The 13,650-nt window shown below is 44.0% G+C and overlaps 1 protein-coding gene across 1 annotated transcript in view; it reads right to left on the reverse strand.

Annotated features, from left to right (window-relative positions):
• GPA33 (glycoprotein A33) overlaps window positions 1-13,650 on the reverse strand; it is a 32,593-nt gene that overhangs the window by 18,386 nt on the left and 557 nt on the right. Inside the window, exons 2-3 of the mRNA XM_057557328.1 lie at window positions 10,103-10,279; window positions 6,461-6,677 (exon numbers count right to left, since the gene is read on the reverse strand). Of these exons, the coding sequence (XP_057413311.1) occupies window positions 6,461-6,677; window positions 10,103-10,279 (394 nt within the window). The remainder of the gene's footprint in view (window positions 1-6,460; window positions 6,678-10,102; window positions 10,280-13,650) is intronic.

The raw sequence follows: 13,650 nt of genomic DNA on the forward strand, positions 1-13,650 counted from the left end.
TCTTAGCCACTGGACCACCAGGGAAGTCCCAAGACTAGCTTTCTTTTACCACCATTTGCTGAGGGAAAATTATTAAAAGCAAACCCTTAATCCACTCCGAGGCAGCAGTAGAGATAATGGCAAACAAGGGACCAACCATCCCCTAAGAGACCCACCTAACAGAGGAATGTATCAGGGTCCTTTCCCAGGGCCCTTAACCTCGGCCCCCAAACTGCCTTACCGGGTCACCTCATCCTAGGCACCCCCAGCCCTCGCTCAGTTCAGACCCCTCCCTGAAGCTCCCCTCCTCAGTCCCCACCATCAAGAACAGCTAGGACCTTGAATCAGACAGATCTAGTTCAGACTGCCCTTCCACCCGCTGCGGGGGGGTGGGAGACCCGCGGGGACTCCTGTGGATCTCGGATTCTCAGTTGGTGCGTCCCGCCTCGCAAAACAGAATGCAGATACTACCTGAATATTTATAGAGGGCGGAGTGACGGGAGGGAGCCGGGGACCGTGTGGGTTCCCAGGCCTCTCCAAAGCCTGCGACTCCCGCCGCAGACGTCAGGGGGCGCCAGAGGCCGGGGAGACGACCCATCCTGCCCGGCGGCGCCAGGTTCCAGGTACCCGGGCCAGGTGGTTTCCCCGCGGTGACCAAGAGGGCGCGCGCTCCCCCTCGGTCCGGAAGCTCCGTGTTCGCGTCAGTTTACTGTGAGGTCACGCAGCCCGAGTAGGTGGACCCACATAATTAAAGCCCTTCTGCCTAAAATTAGCCCAGCAGCAAAGCCATTCGGAAAGAAAACTTTAAAAAAAAAAGGATTTTTACTGGGTTTCTTAACATATAGTACCAAATTATCTTTTTTTAAAGCGAAACATTCTTTTCACCGAGTTGCATAATCTCGGATTAAATTTGTAGCCTTTGCCCTTCGAGTTAACTAATTCCTCTCTTAAAATGCAGCTGGCCCTGAGAGGGGAGGGGAAATCGGGATATTCACACCTGTTTGGGTTCCCGCTGCCTTCCCCGCAACCAGCTTGCTGTCAGAAGAAAATGGGAGCTATTTAAGGGAAGCCAGAAGGAGACAGAATTAGCCCGAGAAGGACCAGGTGGGTCAAAGTGAGGGACTCAGCTGCGGGTGAATTAGGGCAAGGGGAGGGATGGGAGTGGGGTGGGTGACGGAGCAGTGCAGAATACAGACGAGAAACAGGAGAAAATTACTCATTTTCCTGGCTGGGTAGTATCTCCCCCAGGAGCTAATGCAAATAAAATTAACCGCTATGCACACAAAACGGTTTGATGCAACATTAATTATAATAGCTTAAATTGGAAACCGCCTGAGTGTCCAGTCCAGGGACAGAGGGACTCTGCGTCCGCTTGCTGGAGTGGCATGAAGCTTAAAGAACAGTTAAGTGCTAAGACAGCAGGAAGTGTTAGGTGATGTGGAATGAAAAGAAAAAAATGCCAGTCGTGAAGCTACAAATTCAGTTACGTACATAAGTAAGCATGTGGATAGGATCTGGAAGAAAACATGGAGAAATATAAAACCCAGTGATATAGGTGAATGTTTTTCTTTTTTTGTTTCTTCTTCTTTTTTTAAATTAGTATTTTTTTAAAGAGGCAAGGGATCACCAAACACAGCTATTTGTTTATTTGTGTTTGGACTAAGGTTGTTGTAGCCGGGGAATAAGAACAGGACAGCAGAGCAGAAATAGGCTTCTTTCTAACAACCTTCTGTGCATTAGATATTTTGACATAAGGAGCCCTCCACAAATAGGTAGTTCCCCTGATTCAATGGAGCCGGTAGAAAAACACATCATGGCACTCTACCTAGTCTGGGGCAACTAAAACACAGCTGTAAAAATGCTATAAGGGCTTCCCTGGTGGTGCAGTGGTTGAGAATCTGCCTGCCAATGCAGGGGACACGGGTTCGAGCCCTGGTCCGGGAAGATCCCACATGCCGCGGAGCAACTAGGCCCGTGAGCCACAATTACTGAGCCTGCGCGTCTGGAGCCTGTGCTCCGCAACAACAGAGGCCGAGATGGTGAGAGGCCCGCGCACCGCGATGAAGAGTGGTCCCCACTTGCCGCAACTAGAGAAAGCCCTCGCACAGAAACGAAGACCCAACACAGCCATAAATAAATAAATAAATAAACCCAAAAAGTTAAAAAAAAAAAAAAAAGCTATAAGATGATAAAATGTGGTGGTGTCAGCCTTGTCCATGAGGTTAGGGGAGGATGTTCCTAAAGCTCTAAGACCATCAGAGCTCCCCATGAAAACCCTGAAATAAACATACATGCCCTCACAGGGTGGCAGGGCTTCAGTGTCCCAGACCCTAAGCTGAGACCCTCAGTGTGGAAGAGCAATTACAGAATCTCAGTTTTCAATGAGTGATGTTTCCAAGATGGGCATGCCCTGTGGACAAATGAAGGCAATGGGCACATCCAGGGCTGGCATTGCTCTGCCCCTTCAACCTTCTTTCGCTGGCATGGGCTCAGGAAGGGAAAAACACAAGTTAATGCTGTGACATGATTAAACATACTGGCAAGTCTACATCTGCCATAGAGTGAAAGAGAGAGTACACCGATAGGTAAACCTAGAAGAGTTTGGGAATCATCCAGAATTGGAAGGATTGCTGGTTGGGAATGGCAGACTTACAGGGTGGAACGGTGAAGGGCTTTGGATTTTATTTCCATCAAAGCTTGGACACTTTCTAGTGGTCATTTAACCTCTCAAGTCTCAGTGTTCCCTTCTATTAAATATGAGTGTTAATCCCCACTTTCACAGATGTATTGCAAAGGTTAAATGAGATCATATCCATACAGCACTTAGTGAGATGCCTGGCACATAGCAGGACCTCAATAAATGATAGCTGTTATGATCGTGAATTTGTGTTATCTATAACAACTCTATACAGGCAAAGGTCATTGGAAGTTGATGGTAGTTTTCCCTCCATTTAAGAGGGATCCCTTTGGTTTTCAGAGCAGGAAGACCCAGAGAGATTGGCTATTTGGTTACATGGAATGGATGCAGTTTCCTGCCCTCCTCCTACACAACTAAGTAAACACCTTAATCCTCATTTGGCCACAGAAAGTCTGGAATTCTATCATTAGAGATTCACCGATTTTGAAGGTCAGAAAATCTGATATACCATCTTCCTTAATATCATTAAAATGTCATTCCTTTGCAAATTAAAATGTAAATTGAATATAATTCCAACCAACTTTTCTTAACTAAGCAAAGTGAGTTTAAAATCAATATGAAAGAATAAATGTGTAAAAACTGACAACAATTTTTGGAAAAGTTTAGTAAGAGAAGATAGTACACAGTGCCAGACCTTAAAAGCCAACTACACAAATACTGATAACTCTAAATATATATGTGTGTGTGTGTGTGTATGTGTCTGTGTGTCCATGCATCTGTATGTCTGTGTATCTCAACACTGACTATAGACAACAGACATACTGCAATCAAAAGCAAATGATATTGGCATAGGAATAATCAAAAGGAAAATAAATAAAATAAGGAGTAAAAAACAGCCATGTATATGTAAGAACTTAATATGTGACAAAGCTGGGATTCCAGTGGGAAAATAGTTGTTTCTTTGATATAACAAACGATGCTGATGTAATTGGCTATCCATTCGGAAGAAAACAAAGACCCTTAGAATCCTATGTTCAAAAATAAATGCCAGATAAAACAAAATCTAAGGATAAAAAATAAGACTTACAGACATAAGAAAAAACATTAAGTTCATTTTTATAACCTCAAAGGTGGTAGTGGGAGATCTTGTGCAAGACAAGAGACCCTAAATCCATAACAGAAAACATCAGCAGGATACAGAGGGGACTTCTCCTGTGTCTCAGAATTTCCACTAAAACCTTCAGGTTGAAGCTCTGAATGGTAAGTACTGAGGAGAGGCATGAGAAACATCCCAGTGACCTTCCCAAGAGCAAATCCTCTGATTAACAGTTACCCTCACCCAGAAGGCTAGAGATTCATCTGGGAGATTTCTTTAAAGAGGATTCTCAGGAATAGGGATCCATGAGCATCTCCCCCCTTCTCTTAGGGGAAGGGAAGGAGGTATTTCCCCACAACTCAGGCCCAGCCAGGGAGGAACCAAGAGAATCCCACATGGAGAATGGGGTTGTCTGCTGTTGAGAGCTGGCATCTCTCACTCCTGGCTGAGGTTCACGGAGGGACAGAAATCGGTAAGTCCCTGCAGCGCTCCTCCTGGAGCGTGATGATGGAAGGGCTTTATAGATGTCCCTGGGTAGCTGAGGACCCATCTGAGGTCAGACTATTGTGCGTGCCCCTTGCCCAGAGAAGCTGGCTGGAGCAGACTGCAATGGTCGGGTGAGGAGAGTGCAGAAGTGAGAGGGATCTGCCCTCCCCGATGCAAGCTTTAGGAGGGTAATGATGGAGGCTGATTCTTGTCATACTGAAGGGACTCGGTCCCAGAGAGCTGCTCGCTGGATCAAGGGGAGCCCAGAGTGGACAGCAGAGAGCAGGAGGGAGTTGCCATAAGCAGGGGAGGGTGGAAAAGGGTGGTGGATGTGAGAGTCTGGCCGGTGGGTGCGCACACTGCCTGTGTCAGGTGGATCCCTGGAGGGTGCTGAAGAACCCACTAATGCACTCCACAAAAGAAGCGGTAGTGGGATGTCTGCTAGGATTGGGGTTAGCCAAGAGAAAATGGTAAGTGGCCTGGCTAGGTGAACATGGCCTTGCCTTTTTCCCTTTAACACTCCCTCCCTTGGCCATGACCTCAGAGGAGCCAGAAGTGGGGGTGGGAGGAGGTGGACTAAGGAGAGTAAGAAGACAGAACCAGCCCTTATTCCACTGCTGGGCCCCAAGATTTAGGGGGTCAGCACAAAGTTAAGGAGAGGTGTGAAGCTTATTGGATGTTAAATTAGCATACTGACTTGGACTGAACTGATTTTTTTTTCACCTAGCAAATTAACAAAATTTACAAAACTTAAAAAGATTGATAATATTCAGTACTGGTAAGAATATAGGAAAACAGACATGATTACATAATGCTCATGACAGTACTGGTTGCCTTGGGGAAAAGTAATTTGCCGGTATAGAGTAACGTTTAATGAAGGCATAGTCCTTGACCTAGAAATTCTACTCTTTTAAATTCGTATTTCCTTGATGCCCAATGGTGTTAAGCAATAGAAATCCTTCTTTTAAGAATCTATCCAATAGAAACAAAGATAACACAGTGAAAGAATACATTATATATATATATATATAGTCAGTATTGTTGGTCCAAAAAAAAAAAAAAATGGAAACAGCCTGAGAATGCTCATCAGTATGGGACACTGGAATAATCATAGTACATCCATGCACGGGAATGTATTCTATTAATAGGTAGATTTGTATGCATTGATCTGGAGAAATGTGCATGAAATATTAAGAAAAAGTTACAGAATAATCTTTATAATATGATGTCTTTTTTTTAAAGAAAAGTAAAGAAACAAAAAGGAAGTGTGTGTGTGTTGAAAAGAGAAGAGAAGAGTGTGGAAGAATACACACAAGTACTAGCCTTGGCCACCTTGTTAGTAGTAGGGTGCAAGGAGGAGGTTATCCTTTATTCAGGGCTTTATTGTTTGACTCACTACAATGATTCAAAAACCCAGGCAGCCACCTTATGTAATTAAAAATACAATCCCACTATGTAGTGTAAAGGGGAAAAAATGAAGGAAACATGATCCATTGCTTTGCTTTAAAGTATTGCTACCTCCCACAGTGGGGGCCATTTCTTAGAGCAGACACAGGCTGGGTGCTCACTAAAGTTTTTCCAGTAACTGTTTGACGTTGAGTCAGGTGTCTACTTTCTCTTGGCCTCATCTGCAAAATGAAGATACTAAGAGTAGGTGATTGTTCAGTTATTCCAAAACTATAAACTCCAATAATAAGCTAGTTGTGTAGAAAGAATGTTATCACGGGACATATTTCAGAAGCAGTAGAACCTGATCAATGGTGTGTTGGAGCGGAGGGGTGGAGAGATGGTGGTGTGAAGGGCTTCTACTGCTGAGCTGAATTTAGGGCTGGGAAAGATGCCTGACCTGTAAGAGAGTCATTATTTGGCCCCCAGCATCAAAGCAAGGCAGTGAGAGTCTTTACAGTAGGATCTAGGATTTCCCCTTTTCTTCTGTTTAGTAAGTTTGGCATGAAAGAGGCAGGAGCTGGTGTGAAGGAAAGAGCACTGGACAGAGCAGGGACAGACTCTCCAAGGCTGAGCCCCAGGGACCACTCCAAATCAGCCCTGACCTTGGCCCTGGGGAGCTGTCTGCCCAGACAGAAGAGTATTTGGTTCCAGGGGGAGGAGCAGCACCCCAACCCCCCAGACGGATGGGGCGAGGGGAAGAGTCTTAGCTCCTGGTCAGGCATTGCTCCCTGGCTTTACCTTACCACCAGGGTGCCCTGCTCCTCTCACCGCCCCTCTTCCTACCACCCCAGGAAGGAGAAGGAGACACTCACCCAGGACCAAGAGACGGACGCGTGACTTGGAGACGCCATCCAGGTCCAAGAGCAGCGAGACGGAGCACTCGTACGTGCCGTTGTCATCCATGGTCAACCGGTCAATGGTGATGGAGGCGTCTGACTGCTCGACGTTGCTCGATACATTGACACGGTTCTCATAAAGTTCACCATAGATGTAGGTTTTGGTCAAAAATGTCCAGATGAGCACCCTTTCCTGTGAGGAAGAAGAAATACCACTTGGTCTTCAGCCTAAGGCCCTGGCATGATGCTTCAGGCTGTCCTGACTACCCTCATCCACCATTCCCAGGCCCAGGTGCACTGACACACCAACCCTGCAGAACAAAGAGCTCTATGCATGGTGTCCATTTGTGGATTCCTCTTATGATGTATATATATGTTTTTAGTGAAAATATTGAAAGCCTGGGGCAGGTAGGCAGTTCATACCAGAGGAGCACGTGTGAGTGAGGCTTTCACCTCTTGTAACCTCTGGCACCTCTTACCCGTTCCATTTTAGTTCATTGTCTGTTCTCAGACATTCAGTCAACCAATATTTATTGAACACCTACTATGTGCAGACATTGTGCTAGGTAGCCATCCTTGGCTTCCAAGCCCCCTTTATTCATTTGACTCTCGCCTTTGGAATTTGTTTATTCATTGATACACTTATCATTTATCAAACAGAACATGGTACTAGCTAAGATCACTACTTTTGAACCAGACTGCCTCAATTCAAATCCCAGTTTTGCCACTTACTAGTTCTATGACCTTGAGCAAAATGCTGACCTCTCTATGACTCCATTTCTTCATCTACAAAGTGGAGATAATGATAATAACACTTGTATCATAGGATTTTTGTGAGAGTTAAAGTAGATAATATATGCAAAGCAGATGGCATCGAGCCATGGGCTTGATGAAGCCACCTCGGGTAAATGAGTAGAGAAATGGCAAGTCCCCAAGTTACTTCATTTGGAAAGGTCAGAGAGAGGTCAGAGAGATACGAGCAAAAGCCAAGACGAGGCTACCAGAAAGCCAAGGGAGGGAGATTCCAAGACAGGAAAGTGGTTGATAGTTGGAAAAGCTAGGGAGAAATGACATAAGATGAGGACTGAATCAGCGCACTGAATTTAACAAAAGAGAAGCTGCTGGTGATTTCGGTGGAGCATTAGGGAGGAAGGCAGACCATGCCGGGCAGGGAAGAGAGTGTGGAGACATAGTGTCAGGTCTGATGCCTGGGCATGCTCTTTATGCAAATCAGGAAAAGGTGCTCTAGTTGTTGGACAGACACACCTTTGCCAAGCTAATGGCGGTCAGGCGCCCTGGGCTGGGTACCCAAGTGCATAATCTGCCCAACCACATGCAACAACCCTGGTAGGGGCAGATAACTCAGGAAGCTTGGCTGAGATGGGGAGTAGCAACAAGGTCGGAGATGAGGACCTGTCTTGGGCTGTGGACCCATCTGTGGATGCTGGTCTTTCCCAGCTCAGTTCTTTTCTGACCTACTGGCTCTGCCAAGGACTCTTCATGCCCCAACCCTCCTCCCAATCACAGCTATCCTAAGGCTTCCCCCTCCTGGGATCTCCCCCAGGTCACCCCCAACCCTTGCTAGGACCTGTCACAATAATCTCCTTGAGGGCATAGGTTAAATCCCTTTCTCTGCACCCTTGCTTGCTCTCAAGGGGAATGCCTCAAATCCTTTAGGAAGTGAGGGATCCATCAGTCAACAAAAGATCTTTAGTATTTATCTCAGCACTCAGAAGCGTGCCTGCCAGAGACCTAACGTCTTGTTTGCTGAATACATGTGACGGTGAAAGAACGTGTCTTCAGTTTCTACAAGCTAAAGGCAGCAGCTGACCTCTCTAGGTTTTTTCCTGGGGTTCTGGAAACAGATAGGACATGTGCTCTGTCCCATCAGGGTGCCTTGGGCAACAGACAATAAGGTGCCTTCTTAGGCCAAGATTTGCTCTCCTTTCTCATCGGCCCTGCTGCTCTAGGACTTGGGTGTCCTGGGTTCCCCTTTCTTTTCTGTCAGGGAAAAAGCTAAATGCTTTCACTCTGAGTAGTTGGGGATCTAATGCCAGGCATGTGTGCATTTTAAAAGTAGAACCCACTTTAAAACTTATGAATAGGGACCTCCCTGGCAGTCCAGTGGCTAAGACTCCATGCTTCCACTGCATGGGGCATGGGTTCCATCCCACTGGAGGGAACTAAGATCCCACATGCTGCACACGTGGCCAAAAAAAAAAAAAACTATGAATAGATGTTCCTCTTCTTACAGTTAAAGAAATGTGAATTTGATCAATAATGAGATACTTTTTCACTCATCAAATTGGCGAATATCAAATAGTTTGAGACTACTCTGTGTTACAGAAATAGGTGCCTACACTGTTGTTGGTGAACATGAAGATTGGTCTGACATCCAATGAAAGTAATTTGACATTATTTATCTAAATTTTAAATTCACATAGCCTTTGAACCAGAAGTTCATTTTTAATAATTTATCTTATATATAAATATATATTTATAAATAATTACAATAATATTTAAAATATACCTAGAGACATATATATAAGGATATTTATTGCAGCATTATTTGTAGCAGCAAAGTATAGGGAACAAACCTAATGTCCATCATTGGTACATATAGAGCATTCATAAAATGTGATACTTAATGCAAATATTTAAAAAAGAATGAGATAGATATAAATGTACTGACATATGGAAAGAGTTCCAAGGTATATTAAGAGGAAGAAAAGCCAAGTGGAGGACAGTATGCATGTAGTTTATATAAACATATATATTCATATACATATATGTAAATATATGTCTATGTTTGTGTGTGCATGGTATACATGTGGAGCATCTATGGAAGTCGACCCACAAATCTGGTAATAGTGGTTGCCTTTGGTGAGGGGAATAGGGAACTGGGATTCTAGGGTCAAAAGTAGATGCATTTTCATGTGTGTGAATATATACATTCACATTTTCTTGAATTGGCATAAAGAATCATTGGAAGGATACACAAGAAGCTAAATCTTAGCCAAAAGTGATGTTCACAATACTGAATGATTGTAGCAGAGATACCAATCAATCAGAATAAATGCTGGCCCCAAAGAACCAGTACCAGTGAAAATTAGCCTTGCTGGGGAGGACGGGGAGATAGAAGGATTAGGGGATGGAAACTGGGTAGATGGGACAAGAGGGGCAGGCATAGGAATGAGACTTCTCAATGTGCACTTTCATGATGTTTTAATTTTTGAACCATGGGATTACTATCTATTCCAAAACAGAAAATAAAATCTTCCCATAGTCCCCAAAAGAACCCAAACAGGAAAAAACTATAACAAAATTTGGCCTCAAGGGAGAGCGCTATGCTAATCAAAAGGAATGATATAGTTTATGTCATCTGAGACTGACCAACAGAAAGATGTTTTGGGGAAGGTGACTCTTTCACACTAGAGGTGGCATAATACGGCCCTCCCCGGGTCCAACATTCACTGCTCCCTCCCCACCCATCCCAGCCTGGGCGCTAACTAGGTTTATTCTGCCTAACATTTATTGAATGGCTTTGTAGTGTTTATCCTCCAAGGGGTCATGGTCAGGTGGTACTCATGATGCTCCCAACTTTTTAAAGATCCTTACCGTATGACTCCTTAGAAGCTTGTCCCATTGGATAAATCCTTCTCGGTCGAGGGAGGAAGATTGGTAGGTGCATGGAAGGGTAACGCTCTTTCCCCGAGCAGCCCGAAGAACATCCTTTGGGGTTTCCACAGAGATGGCGTGGACAGTCACCCAGACTGGAAAGAAAGTGGGAAGTAACTGACATGGGCATTCATACTCATTGCCCACTGGACCTCAGAGGGAATGGCCAGTGACGCTCTTCCAGCCACAGCTAGACACACTACAACTGAGATCTCGGCCACGGCACGCCAGCTGTTTTCCTCCAGGCCCGGGGTGAAGACAAACACGTGTACCTTGGTTCACCCTGTCCCACAGCATCTCAACAAAGTTAACTGTGTTGTGTGATGGGTAAAAGCCTGGCTTTGCACCTCAGCCCCACCTCTTACACACTGTGTAAACTTTTGTCAGCCTCAGTTCTCATCCATAAAAACGGACACTAATATTCTCAGAGCTGTTGGGAGAATTAAGCGAGATAATATGTATAAATGCTTTGCTTAATGCCTGGCACATAGAGCGCTCTCAATAAATATTTCCCACTGTCTTTTTTGTTGTGATGATGATGATTTATTCATTTATTTAGCAAATATTTATGGAGTGCTTAAATATGGTAAGAAAGTTGATGAATAAGATTAAGTCAAGGTAAAGAGAGAGAGAGGGTTCTCCCAGGGGAATTTATTCTGTATAAGTTTATCAGAAAAAAGATGAGAAAAAGGGTGTGACCACATCAGTATCTCTCATCACATACATTCTTCTTATCATGTGACTTTGACTCTCCTCCGTCAAGAGGTAGGGTCTATGTCCCCACGCCTTGAATTTGGGTGGACCTATGACTACAGTGTGAGTGACGCCCATTTGGCAGAAGCTCTAGTAACTGGATTCCCTTCCTATATAGTCTGGATACCCTTTAAACTGCTGATTTTTATGCTGTTTCCCAGGGTGGGCAATTTCGTACTCAGGCCCATCAGCAATATCCCCCCTTACTGCAGGTTGCTGTGTTGGAGATTGGGTTCCCATGGATACAACATCTCTGTCTTTCCTACCCATTTCTATGTTGTCCTTCTATGTGCAGTAGCTGTTTAATCAGCCCTCAGATCTTCCTCAGGAGGAATTGCTCTATATGTAGGTGTAGATTCGGTGTGTCTGTGGGAGGAGGTGAGCTCAGGGTCTTTCTATGCAGCTATCTTGGGCCACTCCTGTACCAGTCCATATTTAGTACACAACTTCTCTATGGCCATTTCAGGAGGTAGCATAGCATTGAGTATAAATGCACAGGCTCCAGAGCTAGAATGCGTCCATTGGACTTCCAGTTCCTTTATCTACTAAATGCATAACCTTGAGCAGTTTACGTAAGCTCTCTGTGCCAGGGTCCTCACTTGAAAAATGGGTTGTTTGAAGATTGAATAACATGAAATGTGTACTTTGTTTACAATGATTCCTGACCCATAATCGGTGCTCAACATATGACAGTTACATGATGTATCTGTGTGTTCAATATATTCTCTCTCTATATGTTCATATCGAATAAGTTCCACTTTCTCCTCCCATTGTCTTTTGTTGAGGCACATCCTTAGTTAGAAGTTAATCACAAGAGATAACCTCCTACCACCACCATGGGTGAACTATCAGAAAGGAATGATAATTACTAATGATTATAACTAAAGAATAGATCAATTTTAGAGACCACTACAAAAGGGAGTAAAAGTCATTTTATGTTAATTTGTGAGGGAAGAGATTGAAATGAATGGATGAGAAAGAACTCATAAAGAAAAGGAAAAAATCTCGAACAAGTATAGAGCACTATTTAAATGCTATTTGTCAACCTGAGAAGGATCTTTAAAGGCTGATCTGGTGCCCTGAGACACACTTACATTTTCCATAATCCTAGATGAGAATTTATCCTATGTTTAAGACCTTCACGCCAACAGCCATCACTGTAAATCCTCCACAGCTAATCAAATCCTTCTCACTGATTCCGTCAGTATCCTCTTTTTTTGACATCACTGGCAGTAAAGACATCTGGCTTAACTTCTCAATAATTTCCCATCATAAGCTCAGAGGATTCTGATGTTTGCAATCACCAACTTTCTCACCCGCAGTTCTGTAATAAACTGTAATAAACCCAGTTCCTTTCACCTCTTTCTATAGGCTTACTGTTTATTAGCTCTGTGGCCCTTGTTTTTCTGTTCTGTGGAATCTTTGCATCCTACTCAGTGGATGAGACAAAAGTACTAGGTGGGACATCTAATCCATCATCAGAAAACTAGGAAGTGGAGAAGTTTGCTTCTAGAGCCTTCCAAGAACCTCCCTTTCTACTTGTTTGTACAGATCTACACTGGGTATCTTCTTTCCAGTTGCCAGAACCCACCCTCTCCCCAGTAGTTGCAGCTCTCCCATCCTGTTGCTGCCAACAGCTGTGTCCCTCATGTTCCAGAGGTATTCTTTCTTTCCTGCTCCCTCCCCACTCTCCTTTTTTCCTCAAGGCTGAGTTCTTCTGATATTCACGAAGAACATCCATCTGATAAGCTAATTCACTATAAGGTGTTAAAAACAAATAGTTCAGTGATGTGTTAACCTTCCCAACGGTATACAAATTGGAAGAGCAGGTGCTTTCACCTGCAAGGAAGGAATCAAAATCTCACAGCACAATAGGAGTTTGCTGAGGAAGAAATTTTAAGCACATACATTGTCCTAGAGAAAATGCCCAAAGGCTCTCAAGCAGAGTAGATGACTCTGTCCTTTGTGCCATGGGTACCAGCCACGAGTACCTTCATCCTAGTACTCTCTCATGAGAGTTTATTACATATGGCAGAGTGGCCAAGAGCACAAACGCTGGAGCCAAACTGCCCAGGATGGCGTCCTCATTCTTAGTTTTCCTAGCTGTGTAACCTTGCACAACTTAATTAACTTCTCTGTGCCTCAGTTTCCTCGACTATAAAATGAGGATAATAATATTATCTAACTCAAGGTTGTTGTGAGGGTTGGATGACAACATATTTAGCATGCACAACCTTCATCCTGGCACATAAGCAAGAACTATGCCAGCATTCTATATTGTCATATCCTTCTCCTCTGCTACACTGTTTTTCCTTCCTTTTCATATCCTCAGGGCTCAAAAAACTGCCTAACACATAGGAGATGCTCAAATAAGTGCTCTTGGACAGCAAACTGAATGAGTTCTAGAGAACTTAAGTTTAAAAGATGGATAGGATTTGCAACTAAAGAAACTTGGTTGAAGAACTTACCTTACACATTGCTAGAAAATGTCAAAAAAAAAAAAAATTAAATAAAGAACAAAAGGAGCCCAGAGAGGGGATGCCAAGTCTGCAAGTGGCCCCAGATGGAAATGGGAAAGGTCATTTAACCTCCCTAAGTGGGTGGGGTGTGAAGAGACAGCTTGAAGCCTCCAGCATTGCTTGTAAATAATTAAGGTTTGTTAAGAAGATAAAGTGTCTCTTGAGAGCTAACCAGAAAGCAATACATCCAAGGAGAATAATGAAATGCTCGACGGA

The sequence above is a fragment of the Balaenoptera acutorostrata genome, chromosome 1, assembly GCF_949987535.1.
Source record: "Balaenoptera acutorostrata chromosome 1, mBalAcu1.1, whole genome shotgun sequence".
Lineage (NCBI taxonomy): Eukaryota > Metazoa > Chordata > Mammalia > Artiodactyla > Balaenopteridae > Balaenoptera > Balaenoptera acutorostrata.